General features: G+C 44.8%; 1 protein-coding gene across 7 annotated transcripts in view; it reads right to left on the bottom strand.

The window, feature by feature from the left end:
• The window catches only part of LOC135899726 (uncharacterized), an 80844-nt gene extending 57573 nt beyond the window's left edge, over positions 1–23271 (bottom strand). For 3 of the 7 annotated variants that reach the window (XM_065429050.1, XM_065429049.1, XM_065429044.2), the window contains exons 1-4: positions 23016–23271; positions 22374–22475; positions 19192–19371; positions 4803–4871 (exon numbers count right to left, since the gene is read on the bottom strand). In XM_065429050.1, the coding sequence (XP_065285122.1) occupies positions 4803–4871; positions 19192–19371; positions 22374–22391 (267 nt within the window). In that variant the 5' untranslated portion in view covers positions 22392–22475; positions 23016–23271. The remainder of the gene's footprint in view (positions 1–4802; positions 4872–19191; positions 19372–22373; positions 22476–23015) is intronic. The other 4 variants (XM_065429046.1, XM_065429043.2, XM_065429045.2 and 1 more) reach the window with 3 other exon arrangements.
• Between the last annotated feature and the right edge of the window lie 1400 nt (positions 23272–24671).

A 24671-nucleotide genomic window follows, 5' to 3' on the forward strand; every position in this document is an offset into this window, starting at 1 on the left:
CTGACGCCTTTCTTTATTGCGATTTTGTTGCTTTCTTTATGGAGGACTATGGTGGCTGTGGAGCCGCTATAGATATCGTTCAGTATTTTTACATACGGCTCGTCTACACCCTGATTGCGTAATGCCTCCATGACTGCTGAGGTTTCGACAGAATCAAAGGCTTCCTCATAATCAATGAAAGCTATATACAAGGGTTGGTTATATTCCGCACATTTCTCTATCACCTGATTGATAGTGTGAATATGATCTATTGTTGAGTAGCCTTTACAATCAATGTCAATGTTTACAATGTCAATCTTATGTTTATATAATGGCTTCATAAGACTTTGCAAGGCAACTTGCGAGTGCTGCAGGTCTGTAGCTGTTTGCTGTTGTGGGAAGTTTTCCAGCTTTCAAGAAAGGAATTACGATGGCTTTCTTTGGGCATTGGGGATTTTTTCTGTCTCCCAGCTTATATTTAAAAACAAAACGAAGCAAGGTTTCAACTGCATTAGGAGATGGATGAGCGAGCATTGTGTAATGTACTCCGTCTAGACCAGGTGCTGTTTTTTTGTCAGTAGCGAGTACTTTAATGATTTCCGGTATTGTTAAGGGGGCATTTGATTTCTCTGAACTTGCTGGGGTCGGAAGCTTTAGTTTTTCTGCCAATTGCTTTATATTGGAAATTTAGCAGAATAGGTTACTGAGCTTGATGTCATGAAAGTGCTGCCCTAATATGTCTGCTTGTTCTAAATTTGTTTGCATGCCTGGAGGTGAGAGTATGGGGATAGTGTAAGAACCGCAGTCACCTGTAAACTTACGGAGCTGATCCCACATTCGTTTGGATGTTATCAAGCTATTTATTGACGATACATTGCTTTTCCACGACTGTCTTTTGGCTTGTCTGTGTGTGTACCTAGCTTTTGCTTTTTTGAAAGAGATCATCTTGTGTTGGGTATTGCCAAAAGAGACCCATGCTTTCTTTTGTACTTTTTTTAGTTTCTGTAGATTCATCTGTCCACCATGGTATTAATTTTTTTTCCTAACGTGATGGAGGATTGTGGGATCGTCTGTTCTGCTGCAGCAAGTATAGCAGCAGTAATCTTTTTGTTCATTTGATCTATTTTTAGATCAGCGGATATGTCATCCAGACTGGCCTTTTCGCTGAAGAGAGGCCAGTATGCTAGATGAAGTTTCCAACGAGGTGATCTCAACAGTATTGTCCGGAAAGGAGATAACTAATGATACCAGGCATATGATCACTACCATAGGGATTGTCGATAACACTGCATTTAAGATTGTTAGAGAGAGATGGGGAGCCCAGTGCCAGATCTAGACAGCTCATAGCTCCTGTGCTTGGGGAGCAGTAAGTTGCAGCACCTGTGTTTAGAAGGCATACCGTAAAAACCGGAATATAGGTCGAACTTTTTTCAAAATACCATTGCGCAAAGTCGACCCTCATCTTATATACCGGACATAGGCGAAAAAACTGCGGAAATCTTGCAACAATGGGCGGATGAAATAAACAGCTTCCATCACCATCAGCAGCAGCACCAGAAGCTTGGCATAGCAACATTGTGGCACCACCATTTTGTATTTCCATTGTCACAAAGTTATATTGGTTAAAGACTGCTTTTTCACATTTTGTTTCAAAATGAGTGGAAGCCAGCGGCAATTCACCGCCGCCTTCAAGAAAAAGGCGAGTGAGTAGGCAGAAGCCCACGGCAACCCGGCAGCACAGCGCAAATTTGTAGTACCCGAAAAGAGCACTCGGTACTGGCGGAGGCAGAAGCAGCGTATTACAACTTGCAGCATCCAAAAGAACACGTCATTTTGGGGGCGGACTGCAGCGGACCGCAGAACTGGAAGACAAGGTTTCGGAGTTCGTCCGGGAGCTGTGTGCAAGATCGCTGCCTGTGACTGTCGAATGCATCCGTTTGAAAGCGGTAGAGATGGCACGCGCCTTTGGACTGCGCAGCGAGAAGCAATAGTCATCCGACTAGTTCGGATGACTCTGATCAAAGGCGTTGCTCTGATTCAGAGTGGCGCTTGCGCACTTCGTGCCCTTCTGTGTACCGTACAGCTGGCCAATTTTTAACAGTATTGCGCGAGCATCGACCCGTGTGTTTGTCAGCACCTCATGATCACGGCCCGAAGTGTCGAAACGGCAAAAGTAAGTGCATGTGTGCACATGCGCGTATCTCGTTTGTTTAGCTGTTCAGCGTCGTTAATAAGGTGCTGACAAGCACGCGGGTCGTTGGTTGCGCGATACTGTTAAAAACTTGGCCAGGTGCACAGGCGAGCAGCTTTTAAATAAATTGTGCAACCAGCTGCAACCATTGTGCAACCAGCTGAGTCTCATTTGTTTCAAGGTGTCTTTCAGTACTTTTTGCATAGAAAAATATTTTTTTCATTTTTAGAATTCGTTAGTTGGGGGATCGACCTATATTCCGATCTGACCTATAGTCCAGTTTTTACGGTATGTCATTTGTTAGAATAAAATCTTTAAGTGTTTGTCCCCTCATGTCAGTTGTTTTGCTACCTCATAACGTGTTATGTGCATTAAAATCACCGGCTATTAAAAAAAGGTTTATGTAGGTGGCTTAAAATTAACTTCAGATCTCTTACAGTACAATGTGAATGTGGGGGAATGTATATTGAACAAAATCAATGGTGATGGTTTCATGTGCTAAAACAATGACAGCAACGGCTTCTATGTGTCTATTGATGGCAACTTCTCTAGCTGCAATACCGCTCTACAGAATGGCTACACCACCAAAAAGCCGGTTTGCCCGATTATGGTTGCACCGTACAACAGTGAAGCCTTTTAAAATGCTTTTGTGCTTTTTGCCTAAGTTTGTTTCCTGTAAGCACAAGGAGACAAGTTACTTAATATATCTTTGATGTCACCTAAGTTATGTAAGAGCCCTCACAGTTCCAGTAGATAATAAAAGTCATATTGAAACTGAAAGGTAAAAAATGGCATTAGAAGTCAATGAGAATAACAGATATACGGTGACACAGATCTAAAGAATGGTAAAATAAAGGAGCAATAACCTTTAGGTTATTGCTTTTTTGTTTGACGTGGTTGTTGGGATTTTGTCCCTCTTTTTCTGCACTCGATAGAGCGCTTGTCCTTTGGCGTCAACGACACCGGGGTTTTGTGGGTCGACCATCTCCCTGTGAGGCGCTGGAGGATCGAGAATCGGGCGCCGAGACATGTGTCTCATGCCTTGGAGTTTGGATGATTTTAGGGCCCTGCGGGGCTGGGGTCTGCAAGACCTTTGAAGAGGATGGAGCGGCACTGGCTGCTTCCACCACGGGGACAGGAGGGGTGACTACAGGACCACTATGCGTGGGCTCGCAGGACTCCCGAGGCCTCTGACACTGCCCCCCCCCCACGTCATATCGGCATAACTTTTCCGTGAAAGGTATGACAATCGCTTTCTTGCTTCAAAGAACAAGATTTTTTCTTTGACAGTTAGTGCAATTACTTTTTTTTCTAGCAAGGGTAAGACCACGAGTAAGCTGGATGATCTCCTTTGCAGTTAACACAATGTAGGGAAGATGTGCAATTGTCAGATAGGTGATCGTTGGAGCTGCATTTAGCACAAGCTGTTTGTTCTCGGCATGCATGGGAAGCATATTCAAGCCTTTCGTATTTGAAACATCGTCTAGGATTAGGGATGTATGGTCTGACATCTACTTTTACATAACCTGCATCCAGCGAGGTAGGCATTACACTTGTTCCAAGGGTGAATATACCATGTTTTGTCAGGATTTCTTGGTCATTTATGCGGATGACAAATCTGTGCTTTGGTAACATTTTGTTCCTGGAAACCTTCCAGCAGTTCCATATCGCTCAAGCCAATAAATTCTTCCTCCGATATCCCACCCCTGCTTGTATTTAGAGTTCTGTGTGGTGAAATTGTCACTGTTGCATCACCAATACTGATAAGTTCTAAGAACTTTTGCACTTGATCTGTCATTTACTTCTAGGAGGAGGTCCCCGCTAGACATTTTTGAGGCTTTGTATGTAGGTCCAATTTTGTCTTTTAGGCATTTGGCCATTAATAATGGGCAGAGCTTTCTTTGGTATGCTGTTTTCGCTGTGCAGTACATAGTATTTGGGAAATGATGGAGCGTTGCTCCGAAAAGAGAACTGGAATGATGCTTCGGTGCGGCATCTTTTCAGACACCGATCATAGACAACAGAGGCTTGCATTGCCTTGAGAAAAATGTGTGTTTGGCAACAGCGCCGACCACCCCACCATGGAGCCCAACGAGGGGATGCGGCAGAGCTTGTGTACAAGTCTGCACGATGCCAGTCACATGCCAACACTACAATCAAATATGGTGTACCCAAGGTAGGATAGCCGCACAAGGTTAACCCTTGCCGACAAGGAGAAAGGAAGTAAATGGAAGAGAGAAGACAGGAAATGTCAAAAAGCGAGAGAGAAAGGCAAGATTTGAAGAGAGAGAGAAAGGAAAAGGTGACTGCCGATACCCCTTAGGTGGGTTAGTCTGGAGGTGCCGTCTATGTGACGCAGAGGCCAAAGACATGTGTTGCCTCCGCCTGGGGGCCTTAAAGGTCCAAACACCCAGCATCGGCTCGACTCCCAAGATCCGTCTTGCCCCAGACACGGCTAAGCCGTGCACGGTTACACGCGGGAGGTTCCAACCCTCATGTGCTCGGTACGTGGTGCCGCAACACACACAACGCCTGTGGGTCGAGCATATCAGCTCGACCCGCAAACAGTATTGTACTAAATGACGCTTCTAATAACTCAATGTGACAAAAAAAAATATCAACAGAAACCAACCTGCAGGTGTTGCTGGCTCGGCGACGATGATGTGGCTGTGTTGCGTTCATCCAAAACAAGTTGCCAGAACTGCATGAGCCACAAGGAGAAGCAGAGCTCTGTTGCAAGACATGTCTACTAGTTGCATCTGACAGACACAAACTTCAGTACCAATTTCAAGCCATTACATCTGCAGTGGTGCTTGTTTATGCAGCAGCACTAGCTATACAAGGATGAAGAAAAGAGCATCACAACACAGCAGCTGTGTTGGCTGCTGCTTGTCAAATATGACCTTTTGCTAACTCGACCAAGTTTCCCTACTACTTGTTACAGCTTCACAATAAAAAAGAACACAGAAAATGCAAAACAAAAAAAGTAAAGAAAGAAAATGAAAAAAGTGTGGCTGATCTCTTGAGCATTTTTCTGGTTGTACATAACTACTGTGCTCAGCATTTTCTTCTGCCAGCTGTGTTGTGGCAATAATTTTACAAAGCCATATATTTTGGACCGCAAAGCTCACGTAGCCTCTTTGGCACCCCTTAAATGAAAAGTCACCATCGTATGCGCACCTCCCCATTGAAGATGCAAGCTGCTGCGCAGACGTAACTGCTTTCCCAAGTGTTTGCTTGGGGAAACATCGTGCAGGCATCTAGCCTTTCGAATGTTGTCACAAAAGTGCATATCAAATCATGCGCCACGTATCACCCAAGCCAGCAAAGGAGCACGTCGGCCCTGCGACAACTCTGACAGAGGGAGAGAACACATATGCCACAGACAACAGACATGATCAACAGAGAAGCTTCTACAAAATATGTAGAGTTTACGGTCTAGAGAGAGAGGAGAGAGAGGGTGCGCGCTGAAATACCCTCTCAGACCTTGACACATGGTGAGCAGAGTGAGAGGAGGGCGGAAGCCTGAGCATGCACCAACGGACGAGTCACCACCCTCCTCGAAGACATTTCCTTGGCTGCGGCCGAACACACGAGAAATATCTAGGAGGTTCCTACGCTTTATTCATGCTATGGAAACACGAGTGTCAGAAAGTTCGAGAAATGCTGGCGAAGGCAATAAAAGTGCCGTGCTGTAATCAGGGGTTCAGGCCGCGCCGGTGAGGAGAAGCGAGACCGACAGTCTGCAGAAGGGGATTCCCCGACACGCGAGCCGAAGATTTCCTCGGGCATCTGTATTTCCAGAAGTCCCTACTTTGAAATTTGCCTCTAGTTACGTTGAGGACGTCTGGCTAAGACCAGTAGGGTCAATACGAGTGGACACTTGGTACTCCTATTCATTCTGTACTCTATATGTTGACTATTAGTTCTTGTCATTCATTATTTTCCAGTTCTGTGAACACCCATCTGAATTGCATTGTGAGGTGCCCAGCCGAAGTGTGCACCACCTTATTTGACGACTATGTATTTCATTGAGTTTCAACAACTCTGGGCTCTGTTTTTGGACCACAACCGGCATTCACTGGTACACCAGAAGGCCTTATTGTCTGTGCTTTTGTGGGGTTATTTTTGGAAACTGATAAGATGTCTTTGGAATTTGGCCCAGCGTTGGTGCCTCATTGACGAGGTGTGTGACAAACGTTCACTATGCCTCCTACTCCACTGAGTAGGCAGTGTTAAACTGGTACACCTGCCTTGCCAGGCACACAACCGCTGACAAAATCACGGCACAGGCGAATCACGAGTGCAAACAAAAGTTTGTAAAAAGAAGCTTGGGCGATCCCAAACCTGTATGTATCAGGCAACTCGATTACATACACGAGAGTTCTAAGCTGGGCTCGTAACAATGCACATGACGAGACGAGCAATATGAAGGGAATCTCGTGTTTATATCACTTGTCCTATCATGCATGCTCTTTGCCATATTGGACAACTACTTTATGGATTTAGAAACTTGTCTGCAGCATTTGAGTGGCCTGGTCCACAATAAAAAGAATATTGTGTTGTAGGCACAATTCTATAAGTTATGTTATGTGGGTTGTGCAGCTTCCCATATACCCGAGCATATGCACTGTCAAGTACACCAAGCAGCAACACTCAATATCACTTTATTTGCACCGCAGCAAAGAAGTCGTGTGCGTTATATAGAAGTCCAGATCCAGCAAGGACAACTATTAGGTGGCGGTCCCATTCTGGTGGCACGCGCTCTGCATTTTAGCCATTGTTTGCAGATGCATTGCACTTTCTGAGCTCATTAGATAGAAGTAAATTATATTGCATAAGAAAGCTTACTTTCTGCGCTTTACAATGACGCATGGTATTATCGCCTAGCCTGAAGCATTACCTGAGGGCAATGAAAACAGTGCGAGAAAAAAAATTGCATTTTTGATGTACTAGCCTCCGTTGTACTGTGCTTCCGGCAAAACTATTCAACACTGCTGTGTCCTTAAATGATATGTTATGCAAGGTTTCTATTAAGAGAGATAGCATGTAATGCAATTAGAAATTTATACAGACCTTAATAAAAATGGGCAATAAAAGAATAAGGGTTTATGAATGAATATCTTTCCTTTTCAACATAGAACAAAAATATTTTATGGTTTTCTAGGCTGCAGTGCACTTATCTATGTGAAGTTCTTTTGGGTTCTGATGAACAGTTCACGAGTTATTACTACAAATTGACAATTTATGGCCATACTTATTTACGCATTACCAAAGACAAGGCAAAGATATTCAAGCTGAAACTGAAATTTTTAATAATCAAGCAGCGAGCACTTCTCTACAATTCTATTAAGAGAAAATTGTTTTATGTTGATTAAGGAATCTACAAGGTGTAGTGTCATCGCACCAACAGCCTCTCAGAAGGGCCGCTAGCGTCTCGGAAATGCTGCCAGCGTTTTGGCAAAAGCTATATAAGCGCACGTGCCGTGGAATAAAGAGCATTCCTTCGTTGACTCCAGTGTGCGTCTGCCTTGTTATATCATCTGACGACGTGGATGGGATCGCGTCTGAGCAGCGCCTGTCTGGCTACCAGTGGCACCAAGCGAAGTGGGTCGGGCAGAGTGACTGATCATGAAGTTCTGGGAATTCAATTCTTACGTCGAAGGCAGCGACGAAGATTTCAACTCGTATGTAGAGCGTTTCGACCATTACTGGAAAGTCACGCAAATTGAAGACTGCAACTTGAAGAAATCGGCTTTCATCAACGCCCTCTGAAGACGCCTGTACAAGACCCTCAAGGAGCTGCTATTGCCTGCTACACCGGAGGACAAGTCGTTCGAGGACATGGTCAATGCCTTGAAGGAGCACTATGTGCTGGGTAGCCAAGTAATAGCTGAGAGGTTCAAATCACTGGCACCAGCTCGAAATGGAGTCCGTCTCAGCATTTGCCATCGAACTAAGATACATGGCTGCCAAGTGCGCGTTCGGGACTTTTCTGGACAACGCACTATATGACCGCTTTGTTGTGGGACCCCGAAACCCGGCCATTCAAGCAACGTTGCTCAAGAGGAAAGAGCTCAACTTCGAAATAGCATGCGACTTGGCGAACTCTCCAAAAGTCAAAGAGCACCTGACCGTCCAATGGAAATTCGCAAATGGACGAAGTCATCCATGCTGTCAGCGAGAAAGGCCGTCCACAATAAAAACCTAGGGTAAGCACACCACAAGGTTTGTTTTAGCGGAAATTGCTACAGAGGTGGAGAAAAGCACGATGCAAGTGACTGCAAATATCGTAAGGCACGATGTCACTGGTGCAAGAAAGTAGGCCATTTAGCGAAGGTTTGCATGAAGAAAAATTGCAAAGTGGTTAATGCATTCGAGGTATAGACCGAGCCAGACCACTTGCACCTTTCTCAATTTGATTTAAACAAGTAAATTCAGAGGCCCTATCTGGTAGAAGTGAAAATTGCAGGTCAACCTGTGAGGATGCACATAGATACTGGTGAAGCGGTATCTATTATCAACGAGCAGATCTACGCTCAACTGCCTCGGAAGCCAGGTCTGACAAAGCGCGTTCTTGAACTGAAATGTTACGGTGGCACGCCACTCGAGATGACAAGACAGATGCATGTAAGTGTCAAGTATGAAGGTCAAAAGAAAACTTTGCCAGTGATTGTCGTTCCTGGAACTCAACAATGCCTACTAGGGCGTGACTGGCTTGCGCAGTTAAAATTGAACTAGAATCACGTTTTCAATGTGGAAGCAGATCAAAAAGTAAAACTGCTGCAGAAGTACCCTGACGTGTTCATTCCCCAAGTTCATTTGATAAAGGGCTATGAAGCAAAAATTGTTTTGAAAGAAGAGGTTCATCCTGTTCACTATGCACTGAAAAATGTTGAACAGGAATTGCTTTCACCCAAGGATAGAGGCATGTTGCAGCCGTTCATGCTAAGCACCTGGGCCACACCACTTGTCCCAAAGCCTGAGCACAAAGTGAGACTATGCGAAGACTACAAAGTCACGTTAAATCTTTCCATAAAGACTGAACACTACCTATTGCCACTCATAGAGGATATTTTTGCAGTACTGGTTGGTGGAAAAGTCTTTAGAGTGCATAATTTAACCACGGCATATCAGCAGCTACCAGTGCATTATGATTCGCAGAAGTGCTTCGGCAAAGTTCTTCCATCTTCCCTTACTATCTTGGCTTGTTCAAGTGTTTGCGCATACCGCATAGTATTTCAAGTCCCCGGCTATTTTTCAGTCTTATGGACGAGATGCTGAACGGACTGGAAGGAGTAGTGTGCAATCTGGATGACGTCCCCATAGCCACAGCAATTATTGAGGAATGCCAGAATCGGGTTGAGGCTGTGCTCGCAAGGTTTCAGCTCCACGTAGTTAGAGTAAAGCAAGACAAATATAAGTTTTTTCAACCCTCTGTGAAGTATTTAGGCCATGTTATTGAAAATTCAGGCATGCGCCCTTACACAGAAGGCTAATGCCGTCAAAAGCGCTCAAGCACCTACAAACCATATGGAGCTAAGAGCCTACCTTGGCATAGTTACTTTTTATGCCAAATTCATTCCAAACATGTCTGCTAAGCTGAACCCACTGTACAACCTACTGAAGAAGGATCAAAGCTGGCAATGGTCAGATAAGGAAGAACGCTGCTTCCAAGAAAGCAAGCAATGGCTGACAAGCGACAACATTCTGACCTACGATCCTTCCAAACCACTAGGATTAGTGGCAGACGCAGCAACCTACAGAGTACGAGCGGTTCTTTTTCATGTTGTGAACAGCCACAAAAAGCCGATAGCATATGCTTCGCGCACCCTGAGCAAAGCAGAAATGGGTTATTCCAACCTAAAAAAGGAGGCTTTGGCTGTTGTTTTTGGCATAAAACACTTTCACAAGTACATTTTCGGCCATGAATTTACGATTTTCTGAGACCATCTGCCTCAGAAAGGGTTGCTCGGACATGATAAACTAATATCTATCTCAGCAGCAACTCTCATACAAAGATGGATGCTTTTGCTTGCAGCATATCGCTACACGTGGCAATACCGCAAAGGCAATGCAGTGTCGAACGCAGACACTTTGTCGCACATTCCACTGAAAAACATGAATGACGTCAGTGACTACATCCAATTCTTTTCGGTGACTGACGTGCTACCAGTATCGGCTGATAATATTCGCAATTAAACCCGCCGCGACCGAGTCTTGTCGAAAGTACTGCTGTATGCACGGTACGGATGGCCTTCAAGAGTAACCGAAGAAGCGCTCATGCCATACTTTGCTAGCTGTTATGAGCTATCTGTTGACAATGACTATCGCATGGCGCAACCAGGTGCTCATACCAAATTCGCTGAAATGCTTGGTACTGAAACTCTTGCACGAGGGGCATCAGGGAGAGACTTGCATGAAAATGCTTGCACCAAGTCATGTCTGGTGGCCTAAGCAAACTGGGGACATTGAAAAAACAGTGAGGGAATGCACAAGTTGCCAATTAACTCAAAATGCTGCGCCACACCTTCCTATCACTTTGACATTGGCCAACACGATGGTGGCAGAAAATTCACCTGGACTTCGCATAATGCAAACCTCATTGGTCGCTTGTTCTTGTAGACACTTACTCGAGGTGGGTAGAGGTCATCTGCATGTCTGTCACAACCGCAGCCAATACGATGGAAAAACTACGAACTATTTTTGCAGTTTTTGGCCTGCCGGAAGAGGTTGTCACCGACAACGGCCAACAGTTTGTGTCTTCGGAGTTTGCAATTTTCCTCTCATCAAATGGAATCTGCCACAAGAAGACAGCACCTTATCATCTGACGTCTAATGGAGCTGCTGAACGCCTCGTTCAGACTGAAAAGGAACCTGGAAAAACAGTTGAAGGCTGAAGAGCGAGCGGGAGTTTACAAATTTATTCAATACAGGGTCGACTAGTTCTTTTTCCACTACAGAAACACCCCATGTGCAGCAACCGGAAAAAACCCCAGCCAAATAGTTCCTATCATGGAGTCCAAGGACACGACTAACCATGCTGCACATCGAGCTTCAGAACCGTCTGGAAAAAGATGAGCAACGGCACGTTCAGCAGCCTGCTGCCCCCTGGTGCGAGTTCAAAGAAGGTGACGCGGTGCAGATGAAGGGAACTATACCAACCAACTATACCAAGCTGCATGGATTACTGGTATAATCGTCAGATGAATCAGTGCTGCGACTTATGTTGTGAGCATACACAACTAAGAGCGGTTCGTTCACGCAGACCATCTGGTAAAGGTATTGTTTCCTCTTCCTGAGCAGCCCATGATTCCTCTTCCTGTGCCATTCCCAAGAACTCAGCAGACACTCCCTTTAACAGAATCTGACTTGCCTGCATAGTCTCCTATCGAAGACATCAGGAGCCAGCAACGCCACAAAAGAAAGGGGCCCTGCTTGCCACACATATGAAGTGCCTCCATCCAAATGCCCCGACCTCGGCCAACCAGGTGTGGGCTATGCAGAATCGCCCAGGCCCATCCTCTTCGAAGAAGCACAAGAGAGTGTCGGCAGCCCGAGCGTTGGAGTTACAAATAAAAAAATTGGGGGGAAAGAATAATGTCATCACACCAACAGCGTCTCAAAAGCGCCACTAGCGCCTCGGAAACACCGCCAGCGTTTTGGCAATAGCTATATAAGCACTCACGCTATGAAATAAAGAACCTTCCTTCGTTGGCTCCAGTGTGCGTCTGCCTTGCTATATCACAAGGGAGCAGTGAAATAAGCCAATTTTTCTGCTGGCCAGATCCGTGCAAACTGATATTTCATTTCATGTACATGCTAATTCACGAGTGTTGCACATTAGTAGAGCCATAGAATGTGTTAATTACTAGCCCTCACAAGTTTTACTAGGCAGTACTTGAAACAAAACAATTTCAATAAATAATACATCTCGAGGCATGTTCTGCTGGTTCCGCCATCTGTGCAAAAAAATATCAAGCTGTTTCACTTCAGTTCCAACATTTGTCAAATGTGGCATCACTAAACATTACAAAGCGGGCAAAATGCGGCTGGATTCTTTCTCCAGATTTGAGTGCGACTTCTACGAATGTGGTGTAGTCACCGCGCCTACCCGACATTCCTTCAAACACACGTGTCTGCAACCAGGCCTTCAACGTGGTCCTAAGGCAGCTCACTCAATTGTGGCTGGAGGGAGGAAAAGAAAAAGAAGGAAAGCACCGTGCACGGTACACCAGACTGCATGCCAGCAAGCCAGTAGGTTAGGCTATTGTGCCATTGTGCCCCGAAGAATTGCAGATTAAGTAAGATCTCAGAAAGTTCCTGGGTGCTCATGTTTGTTCACAGGTGACGACTGCGGAAGCGTTTTTGAAGTGCACACAGAACATGCCCTCGCCTCCTAGTTGCCAGGCTCGTACAACGATATCTGGAAACTTTCTTTCCCTTCGCGGTGAGGTGGGATGTGCTCGGCAGAGTACTGTGTCTGCCCTATTCTATGCGACATCAGTTGAACAATAGGATTAGAAGCAAACAATGAGCGAGCCTTTCATTTCTCCAACTGCAGCGAAAATTGCGGATGCCTGCGTGACCTGTAGCGTTTCAAGCCGTGCGCAACAAACTGAATGTCATGCGTTCCGACGCACAGTGAAGTTTTGAAACATGTAATTTCCAGTAGGTGGTCTTCTGGTACAAATATATATAATATTTACCCGTGTAATCATCGCTCTCGCATGATGCCCAAACCCCTACACTGGCCACTTTTTTTTTTTCAAGTAATCATCGTACCCTCAATGCAGTGATTGCCATCTGTTTGTTTCGGTGCATGGCAGCCGACCGAGAAAAGTTTACAGCCATTTTTTTTTTTTTTTTGCAAAGCATGCACAATAGTGCACATGGGCTTGAAAGCCTCTGAAATCAGTAGAAAAAAAAAAGCGTAAAAGCACAGTGAGCGCAAGAACAGCAGACATTTGCACAATTTACGCTAAGTAGACTGATGGCTTTTAAAAAAAGGTACTGCCAAATAATCTATTTTATACAGTTCCTGCTTGTGTCGAGCGTGTGATCTTATCCCAAAGGCAGGTGTGAGGACTTGGCAATGGACGCCTATGTCATGGGGAGGTAGAGAAGCTGTCCTTCACGAAAGGAACAACAACGGCTGTCGGCAAATCTTGGTAAACACCTGGGGGTTGTGTGCAAGGCTATGCGCATGTGCTTATGATTGCCATTGTGATCATAACGCTTGCACAACGAGTGCTGGCAGCGGTGAGCGTGGGTCCATTCCCTAAAGCGAATGTTTTGCACTATGCTTCTTTTGCCATTTGACTGTACCGCAGCTCTGAAACTCAAATGACGCGACCTCCAATACAATGCGTGCGGGCTGAGCGGGCTATCAAGCGGGTGCACCAATGCACCTGCGACAGCACAGCACGTGCGCCGGAAGTGTGCATGACATATCCCAATAAAACAGCCTAATCACATGCAGTGTGCCTTCTATTTTGTAGGGGTGTGCGAACAGTAACTTTTGACACCGAATCTAATAGGACATACATCAGTCATATTTCGCACACCCCTAACAGTATATTCCATTTCCGGAAAACTGATCTCCACAGTCCACCAGCAACCAAATTTATAGCTGCTGTCCCCGTAACAGAGTTCTACGACTGCAATATATTTGGGTAAACAACCAATTAAGTGAACATCAGTAATTGACCGATGGAAAATGTTGAAACAAACCCATATAATAAAGATTTTTATGTAAGCATGGGACAATAGGAAATGTGATGTCTTTCGAAAGGGAAAGAATGCAACGTCCCGCACACCTCTGCCTTTCCGTGGGTAGCGTCTGCTCACCTTCCTTCAGCTTTTTATGCATATTTTGGCGATGCGTAATTGCTAGCATGGGGAAGGGGGACATCCCTCATCACTGTTACCCTAACTGTACTGCATAAGGGGAACATTTTAACTATTCCACAAGATGCAGAGCTATTATCAACTGATAATAGCTCTGCCTGCTGTGGAATGGCGTACCTGGAAGTGGTGACCCTCTCATGTACTAGCTCAGATCAACACTGCTTAGCTTCAGCAATTGCAGGAGCAGGCACTCGCACCAAAACACGGCCGATGCCCAAATCCCCATTCATGTTCATACAGTTTGCAAACAGCGAAACAAACAACAACAACAAAAAAAGAACACCTTTTACACAAACGACACCTGTTTTGGGATGCGTGAGGATAGTGCTTTAGTTGGCTACATGCAAAGCCTTTCCGTCGCCTATGTATATAAAAAGCATCCTTTTTGGCACACTGCAAGGCGCGCAAAATGGCCGAAGTAATGGAATTGAACCTGCTGGGAGGCTTCTGGGCATCAGAAGGCAAATGGCAAATGGGCATCAGGTCATGCGGCACTTTCAGTCAAAACAAAACTGGTGTCAGCGGTGCACACAGCTCCAATTTCTATGCACATGCACACGATCCGGGGTGGCTTACAAAATCACTGCAACTTCTTCAATCAGTCGGGCCTTGCCACCTCACTCTTCAACACGACCTAACAGTGCCAGTGAAAACCCTTCGAGGAAGTCGCTCCACAAATGAACTGTTTTCTTTTTACTTATTCGCTCTGTAGTAAATATTTAGTTTTTACTGTATACTCTCTACTAACGTTCATGCTTTCTCTTTTATCGTCACCCCTCCTCCAGTGCTGACTACTGTTCAGGTGTGGGCAGACCATGCTAGACAGTTACTGCGGTCAACGGTAATTTCTTTCCCTTTCTATGTGTTTAGAGGCACAAAGGTATATTTATAATTTCAAGGCTAGAATGTTCTTTTAGCGAGCCCATACTTTGTAGAATTTTTTTCTTAGCCAAGTAGACACTAGAAAAGAAAAAAAAAATTAGTTGACGATCAAGATTGCCCAAGGTTCCATTCATTTCAGTCTCAATCTGACTATGACTACAAGTGTTGTATTTCACCGAGGTAGTGAGCACTGCAGTCTGCAGGCAATCTACAGACTGTTTTAACGCTGTAGCATTTAGGAGCCTGTGTCACACAAAATCCGGTGACTGTGTCGGACGTCGAATCGGTAAAAAGCTTTTTTCAACCACGCATACCCAGGCTTTCCATGTGACGCAAGGAATTTACTGAGCTAATTGAATTTCTCAAGCTAAAATACATAAATAAATCTTAAACTTTGACTTGCACACAACCTACAGTTATGATAGCTCTCGGATTGTCATTTGACTATACGAGAAAACAATTCTGTTATGCGAAAACTTAAACTCCCTTTCCAGCATTTTTACAATTCATAGACCGCCGACGGTGTCTGCCATTTGCGCACACCGGCGCATGGATATCTTGGAGACCACGTAGCGGTGCGCCCGCTTCCTTGAAACAGCTCCAGATTGTGCTCGCCTCTACCACATCGCGGCCCATGCAAGAGGCCGCGTTTCGACCAGAAAGCACGTCTTCATGCATAGCGTTCACAGCCAGAATTTCCCGGTAAACATTACGGTTACATATGCTGCAATTGCTAGGAAGCACGAGAAGCAATCGGGGATCTTTGAATGCTATCGCGTTCCACTGTTAAAGGCAAAGCTTAAGCGTACTCCAACTATCTTGAAGCAGTGGCCTGCACTCCCATGACCACCACATCAAAAGCGGCAGCAGCAAATGTCTTACGCCTATAGCCACCATCAGCAGCACTAACAGTTTTACATAGAGAAAGGTTCAATCGAGCTACTGTTCAAACTATCAGTGGGGAGAAGGCCACCATATGCAGCAACAAAACAATGGTGCCAGGTGCAACTTGTAATGAAAAGAGGGGGAGGAGGCATTTTCCTCAATTACAGCAGATCACCTGTCGCAGCATTGCAACAGGGATAGAGTGGAGCAAGCTGCAACGGCGAAGAGTAGATTTTTTTCCCCCCTTTCTCCAAACGTGATTGAGTGGCATCGCCTGGTAGGAGAATCTGAACTACACGCAAGATCACGGCCACGATACCTTCACCTTAATGCGAAGCATTGTTGTCCAAGTACACCCAGCTTTCTTCATGTAGCATTGACGATCATTACAATGGACCCACGTACAACCGTCATTTGGATATAACAGACTATATTTAAACCTGTTTATTCCACCTATTTTAATAATGCAACGAAATTCGCTTTTAATGGACCGCACTACAATAACTATCGGCTACAGCAGACGAAGTTAGCCATTTTTTTCAAAACTGGTTGTATAAAACGTACTTTTGCCATGTCTACGCGGGCTAACAACTGACTTGCGAGGGTCGACTGACGATCACGTCTCAATATCGCGCACGAGAGAAAGGAAGGAGCGGCGGAAACGCGCCATCTTGCCTGCAAGGCTCCGGGGGAGGCAAGGCAGAGGGGGTTCTACTCCGGCGGCTGCTGCTTATGGCGTGGCTGAACAGCCACCGTATCTTGAAAGCAGTCTGCTATGTGGACAAAGTGCTCTGCACAGGCCCTCTACCTCGAAAACGATCTGCGATGTGGACAAAGTACGCCCAGTGCTGGTAGCTCCGTATACACTGTGCTTTCGACATTTAGTTCACGTTGAAGTGAGAGACAACACGAAGACCAATTTACTCACTGCCGCTGCCGCGCTTCCTCACTCCAATGTTTTGACAGCGACTTCTCACAGTCATCGAGCGAGATAAAACTACTATCCTTACTTTAGATAGCTGTCTACGAATTTGCTATTGCAACCGACACTTTGCCTTTTGGGCAAAACTGCAACTTTTTTTTTTACTTTGGACTTTCGTCACTCACGCTTTGCAATAATGTTACACATCGTAACGAAAGTTACAGAAGTGAGGCATTTTGGATATTACAGACTTCGGACAAAACGGACGTTTTTTGTTGGATTATCAGGGTCTGTTGCAACGAGAGTCTACTATAGTTGGCCTCTTTTGCAAAGCAGCATGTAAGCAAAGCAGCCAGTAAAAGGAAAGAAGCTGTGGTTTGGATAGTCATCATACACGACTTCTGTCTGAATTAAATTAGAAGCTTTGAACTTCAAAAGAAAATGCACAAGACTGCATGATGAACCATGACCTCTGCGCATCTTGAGAAGCTGCTTTGTATTAAAGGCTGGGCACCCTTGCTCTGCATTTATGGTTCCACTTGCAATAGTTGCAAAAGTTGCACTTGCTCTAGAGATGCACACTGCACTCGTTCTATCCTGGGCACCTGCAAATTTCTAGAGATGCACATGCCCAATGCCACTGGGTATGCATTCATACTACACATACAGTAAAACCTCTATAGCGCAATTGAAGGGGGAGCAAGAACTATTTCGCTAAATTCATTACTCGGTTATATCAACTGATGCTTGTAGTACTGCGATACAAATCCCTTAGATGATTTCAAGGGGAATTTTCCTTACTTCATTATAACCATTATTTCATTATATCATGTTTCATTAAAATTAGGTTTGGCTGCATACGTATGTAACGCAGTACAGGTGAACTGTGGCTGAAAGGCAAAGACCAAGAGCTAAGTTCAAGTGACCATTTTCGTCTATGCCTGTAACCTCCTGCTCACACAAGTGAAGAGGATGAAGACCTGTCAGCCAACTCCTTGGCCTCTGCTGATGGAATGAAGCAGACCTCATTCCCACTAAGACTACTTGTCAGATCAATTGTGAGCGTTCTTTTCATCAACAGCATTCACTTGCATTGGCAAACAGCTCGCACTTGATCTTCAAACTGCTTTGCTATCTCCGAGCACTCTACAGAGCATAAGTTATCAACTTGCCGCCACTGAAGAAGCATCCACACCGAATGTCCCGCAGTGCCAACTAAGAGAAGCTTCCATCTTAAGCAGCATCACAGCAGCCTCAGAAGAATCTTCTGACACTGGAGAGAACTCAAAACTGCAAGCATTATGGCAGCTGCCTACTCCTTAGAGCAACAATTTGCATAACAAGCTGATGACATATGCAAAGGAAATGGTAGATCAATAGCTACTGCAGACACATCAGAAGGGCTAAATCGAAGAACAATATCAGCAAGAAACACTGACACAAATGACGAGAAAAACTGACGTTGAAAGTACAGATGCAACACAAAGAAAGTCTATGCACAAGCTTCCTAAGCCAAATATTGAGCCAATGAATACAAAGTGTTCCACGAAAAGAAACATCGCCAACCACCACCTTGAGCACCACCAATCATCATCCCACAAAAACTCCTGTGACAATGCTGTTTGCAATGACGAAAAGGACGTGGGCACTTCCTGGGCTTACTAGACCAATATAGCCTCAACTACTTTGTGAACCGAACATCCAAACAGGAGACACTGCATGTCTACAAATCATGACAGGCAAACTGACACCTACAACACGAGAGTTCCCGCAGCTGCAAGGTGTCCAAGCTTTCCTTCATCAGGACATGCCTGCATCGTCCCGAGTGCAACAGCCAGCCTCAGTCACCTAAGCTAAGCTGGACGTCACCAAACTGCCGCACCTCCTTCTGAAGTTGTAACGAGTTTACCGGTGGAACAATGTACCAATTGCACCCTCTCGTATTTTCGCTCGTCATCCTCTCCTTGCTCCCTCTCAAGTTGTGCGCGCTCTCTTGGTGGGAAGGGGAATATGTAATGTTGCATGGACAGACAGTGTCTGGAAGCGAGGGGAGAGGAAGAATAAAATCAGTGTTCGGGTGACCATGTTTGTCTACGCCCACAACCTTCTGCTTGTATCATATATACGTATACAGTATACACACAGACAGACAGGATACATACATCGCAAGAGCCGTGATCATTCCGTGCAGAACATTTACGGTTCCTAGGATCCATTCTCTAGCAAACCAAGCATGCTTCACACTATGTAAATGTCAACTGGAGTTTGCTTAGTTCTTACTCTCAAGTCACTGCCATATCCATCTTATTTTGGCGCTCCCACCCAAGCACTCCCTCAAAACCCCTTAACAAAGGTCACAAACTTAAGCAAATGATTGGCATTTGCAGCAGAATCTCAAAGTGTAACTCTGTGTGCCACTCACCTGGCGGAGCCGCTGTTTTCCGCCGTCTCTAAAGCCACAAGGTGAGCTGGCTGGCAGTGGCCGCGCTGAAGGAACACACACATTCTTTGGCTGGCCTGCAACCGGTCTCCTATGGCCAGGGCTTTGCTGGGAGTTGGCCGCCGTTGAAGCTGGGCTGGCTGCAGCATTTTCATGGGCCTGCTGCAATAGACACGACAGTGCATTTTAAAACCACACTACAGACGACAAGCCAATGTCCGTCTAAAGCAATGCAAAGGGCAGTGTTGGTCTGCAGTACGTATTATCACAAAGTGAAGTTTGACCTAGCTCATAAGATTGTTCACGCAATCTGAATGCACTGTGCATTTGTTTACACTATCCCAAAAGGCAATGAGCCCAAACTAGCCCAAAAAGTAGTGTGCGAATACAAGCCCAAAGAAATGCATTCACCATGTTCATTTATCATTATCACCATGTTCATCAATCGTAATATTTAACTAACCTGCATCACATTTCTATGCACGAGTGCCATGTCCAATTTCATCTTAACCCTTGCCTGCCCACATTGTATGTAAAAGCAGTGTCTGACATGACACATTGCTTTATCTCAGGAACAATTACATCACTGAAACAACCTCCCTTTCTTCACTTAGTGCGTGCTAAATGCCAATTCTTGGTCTAAAAGCTCACAACCAGTAACAAGCTGCCTTAGAGAAACTAACAAGAAACACATTCATGTTAGGCTAAAAGACTTAAAAGTGCACATACATTCCCTCAAAGGTTGATTACTAGTAGAGAAAATGAATGTCAAACTGCGTTCTTTAATACTGTGCCTGAAAAACAGTGCCATTGATGCCATACCTAGATAAATTTAAAGTGTTTAACCTCTCCTGCTGCAAGAAATGCCCACACAAGTCACTAGGTTGAGCGCCTATTTTTCTATGCAGTACAGTTGTTCTTTTACTGATGAACAATGAACTTGCACCATACAAATGGTGCCGAAATGTAGTGCGGCAAGGACTGGTGCAGGAAGCTTGAGGCGATTCCAATACACGTGTATTGCTCTTTTGTCTCTCCGAGCTTGCTGAACTACCAGTAACAGCAACATTGGCATACTTAGGTTTGCAAAAAGGCAACCTGGGATTTACTGAATAAAGTTTAACATTCAACAAGGGACTACTAGAGATGCCATAGACAAGGTCTACAAATTAATTTTGACCAACTGGGGTTCCTTATTTTTGTAGTAAAAGATCTGCAAATACAGAATTCACATTCCATCCTTAGAATGCTGGCTACCAGGAATCGAATCTGCAACCTTACGTCCCAGGAATTAAACACCACTGAGCCACTGTGATTGTGGTAGGTAACAAATATTTTTCTTCAACATCCTTTTGAAGACAGTAGTATAAGCAAATTCATATTCTTCCATTACTGATTCAAAATCAGAATAGCAGTCTTCCTGTGAAAGGGGGACTTAAGCCACAAAGAATATGAAAACAAGTGACAGGTCGTGACATCACAGATGTGACTGTCTGCCTAAGGTGAGGTTCATTAGGAGTAGGCATTCGAAATTTAGCTATGACTCAACCTGTCAACCTCTGGACCTCCCTCTGCAGAAATGTGGGCCAGAATGGTGAAAATACCGTGCAATATGATGTTGAACCGATCTCCAAATGTCCTCATTCTCTTCCCTAACAAATGCCCAATAGGGTTCTGAAAGAAATTTCTAGCAGGCTACTATATATTGGTTGCCTTTAAAATCTCTCCACCTTTTCAATCCGGCTCTGAAGTGCACACAAAGTGCCGACCAGTGTGTGGTGCAGGTAGGGTGGATAAAGTGACTGCTTGACCTCTTTCCCTAAATTATATTCTGTCGTTTCACATGCCAAAACACCGCACAAACTGGAATCAACGGATGCATTAGAAAGCTCACAATTACAATTTTGAACTGGGGTTCTTTCTTAATTCCAAAGTACATTCATAGGTGGACAATCTCTGGCCCGTACACTTTTGCTCAGCAGAGTACACGAACATTTTCGCATTTCACCCCCATCAAAATGCTACGAGACCGCGAGGGCTCTCTTTCCGTGAAATAAAACTGCCTACAGGTATGACCCCTTCTACCGAGGGCTGGAGATGCTCCTCTCTCATTGAGAAACACAGGACATTGAAATTTGATACTAAAGTCTGTCTCAAAAGGCTGAAGATTGCTTTATTTTTATTTTACTCTTTTGTGGATTGCGTAGGTCCACGCAGGAGGGAACACACAAAATAAGTGTTCTTAGCAAATAATGTGTGGCGCACAGATGGCTTAATAAAATTGTGACAGCGTGACAAAGCAAAATTTGACAATGTTGTGTAGCAGTAAGGCCAAGTATGATGCTGCTGCTGCTCAAAGGAAAATGAACAGGAGTGCTGCAAGTGTTTCGTATGGTGTGCTCCTTAGTGGGAGCCACAGCTAAACTATTTGGAAAAATACAAGTAAACAAAACATCACGCTAGTACTCGAAAAAAAGAACAAGAGTGATAGCCTTGCTGCTGGCGTCATAACTGAGAAATGAACTACATGATGTCAACAAAGAGTGCAAATAGTGTACTTGATAGAAGCACAGTTGAGTGCAAAAGTTTAGGAACCAGAGGTGTGCTGAAAGATTTTTTTTTTTTCGTAGTCTAGGCATAAAGGCTGAAATCAAGTGGTAATGCCTATGTGTGCCTGTTTGAACAGCAACATGCATTAAAACAATTTCATATTGCATGGCTGCTAGAAGAACATTTTTCTGCTGGCGCCCTGATGCCCTCGACTGTACATATAGTAAAAGCGAAATGACAAGAAATATGTGGCAATGTAATGACCCAACAGACCAATCACAGATAAATTGGATTAGCGTATTCGAATAGTAAAATTGTAGTTGCTTTTCGTGAAAGCATATCTCATGGTCATGCACAGCATTCGGTATGCAAAGCACGTTCTGTTCACTAAGCAAATTTTGTTGCTTTCACATTTGGCGCCCGAAAGATACTATCAAATGTCTGACATAGTAGGCCTCGTATACTGCTTTCGTCTTCTCCATGTGCTTTTCTGAAAACTTAAAGCTATGCGCGTCAGAAGACTGACCGTGCCCCAGTATGCCGGCTCGATCCAGACCGTTAGGTGCCGCTGGACACTACCCTCTCTGAAAGAAGTTTCTATCAAAAGGCCTCACCTGGTAGATTCTCGGCATGGCTTGCAGCTCCAGGCACTCCACCTCGACGAGCTGCACGCCAACGCCACCTTCAATGTCCCGGGCACGGGCAGGTAACCGAGCCTACATGTGTCAAGACAAAACGAGCATCAGTCAGCATCTCCCGCACAATAAGCTATGAAATTGGTACAGTTGCATTTAAGAGCCCGACCGGGTGTTTTAGTACACGCATTTGCTTGACGTGGTAGGCAAAAGTAAACACTCCGGTTGGATGGTAGGCAAGGAAACACTTCGGTTGTACTTGCCGCGTCCAAAGCCAGTCAGCTCTCTTTCGAGGAATTCAACATTTAGCTTCACCTTGTAATAACTGTAATGACAGGTAGCATTAAAGGAGGGGGTAGGAGTTGGGCTATTTAATTCAACAAAATCTCTATCTAGCACGGCCCGCGACTACCGACCTCTCGAAGAGTGCGTGTCAAAGGACGCGTTGTACGCTCCACCCGGCCAAGCTCCCATAACTTCATGGCAGTTCATCCTATAAAGAAAGTCTGGCGTACGCAGTGTATGTATGTACAGCAAGAACCTTGTTACTGCTTAAAGCGTAAAATAGAAGAAGTGAAAGTAAGAGTATGGGGGGGCGTGTTGGTGAAAAATCTGACAAACCTCGGGAAGGCAAGCGGTGCGTCGCCTCTGCTGTCGGTCGTTCAGTGTTGACGAGTCCACTTCAGCGGCTTGAAGAGCAAAACAAAAACAAGTTACAGCGTAGACGCCAGGAATTAGTCCGCGGACGGTGAATCACTCGCGATGCACTGTTGCCGAAATACTGCGATGCTGCTGTGCCCGTGCTGCAAAGCGTGCAATAAAAAACCAACCAGTAACGCTGGCGGTTCATTCAAATTTCGTTCGCGTATGCAAGTGGCGCTGCCGTTGCACGCGCGTTATGGCGCTGCTGCTGCCTTCTAATTGTTGACAGGGGTAGCGTTTGTGGTTTTTCAAAGAAACGTTCAGGTAGAAAGTTAATCGCAATACAATGGCGTGAATTAAAAAGAAAGAAATATGCTTCCACTGTTGTTACCACGACCTACTGGAACTCCAGACCTGCACAGATATCCGGCTTCTATGGGAGCAGCTTGCGCCCACTTTCGTTCAACCGACGGCCGTAGGTGGCGCTTTTATAACCTGTTCGTCTGCTACGCGGTGGGCGGCTGTGCGGCGTTGTAATTAGTACGGCAGCTGTTGTGTTGTGACGAACTGCTTGTCTAGTTGATGATTTTTGCTAACACAGTGACAGTAATGTCACAAGGCTTTGATCGGTCACCTGGCTTCAAAAGTTGACTGCCCGAACCTACAAAATGTCGGAGCGTGTAGTCCGCTGCTCTCTAAAATAGCGTTAAATAGCCGCTCCTATTGCCTTATTCAAGAAGATTATTATAAATCACATTGTGTATAGAGTTCGCACAGTACACAACAGTTTTATTCTGCACGTTGTAAAATTCGCTTCTGCGCTCTTTAGAAACTTGAAACCACCGTAATGTTCGACGACAGAACGATTACCACTCATTTTAACTCTTAAATGTTGTCCGTGAATGCGTCGTGAGTTCAAAAAGTGAATTACACACACAGCTTCACTGCGTACGTATCTTAATCACCACCGTTATGGTGCCGCCGTACCACGCAGAAAAGTTAGCTTTACAGTTTGAAAAGAGTCCCGTGAGACGATGTAAAGCTTGCAGTGCAGCACGTTTTATAGCACTGGGATCGCTTAATTTTTTGTAAGCTTTCTACTGAGCTAGGCAACCAACGACAATAAAAACAAGGTATGTTCACCTTTCCTTGAAACAGAATCGATCAACCTATTGCACATATTGGGCGGAGGACTTATACTCGTGAATACTTTTACTATATACTTTTACCATAGAGAAATGCTTTTACCAGGTCGTCTGCCTTTCATTACGGCACACAGCAGTAAATTCTCATGTCATCTGCGACACTAGGCTATCTGTAAACAACTAAAAAAACTAGATTATCCTATGAATCTTTTTAAGACAATTTTTCCAGTCTCTTATGGAGGCTAGGAAAGGGAAATTTATGCCGTCGATCTAGCATTGCAGCTGCCACCTATGCTCGTTCTTTACATTTCTTGCACCACTCCTCCTCTTGTAGTTTCACTATTCAAACGCAAAGCATTCGCAATTATATTTTCTTTTGTATATTTGTGAATTTATACATTTTCCGCCAATACAAGAGCTTTGTGCCTGCCGAAATGGCAAGACAAACGCTGAACAGATCTAAGAAGCAGACGACAGCGAACAGGTTATA

Source organism: Dermacentor albipictus, chromosome 5 (genome assembly GCF_038994185.2).
Source record: "Dermacentor albipictus isolate Rhodes 1998 colony chromosome 5, USDA_Dalb.pri_finalv2, whole genome shotgun sequence".
NCBI lineage: Eukaryota > Metazoa > Arthropoda > Arachnida > Ixodida > Ixodidae > Dermacentor > Dermacentor albipictus.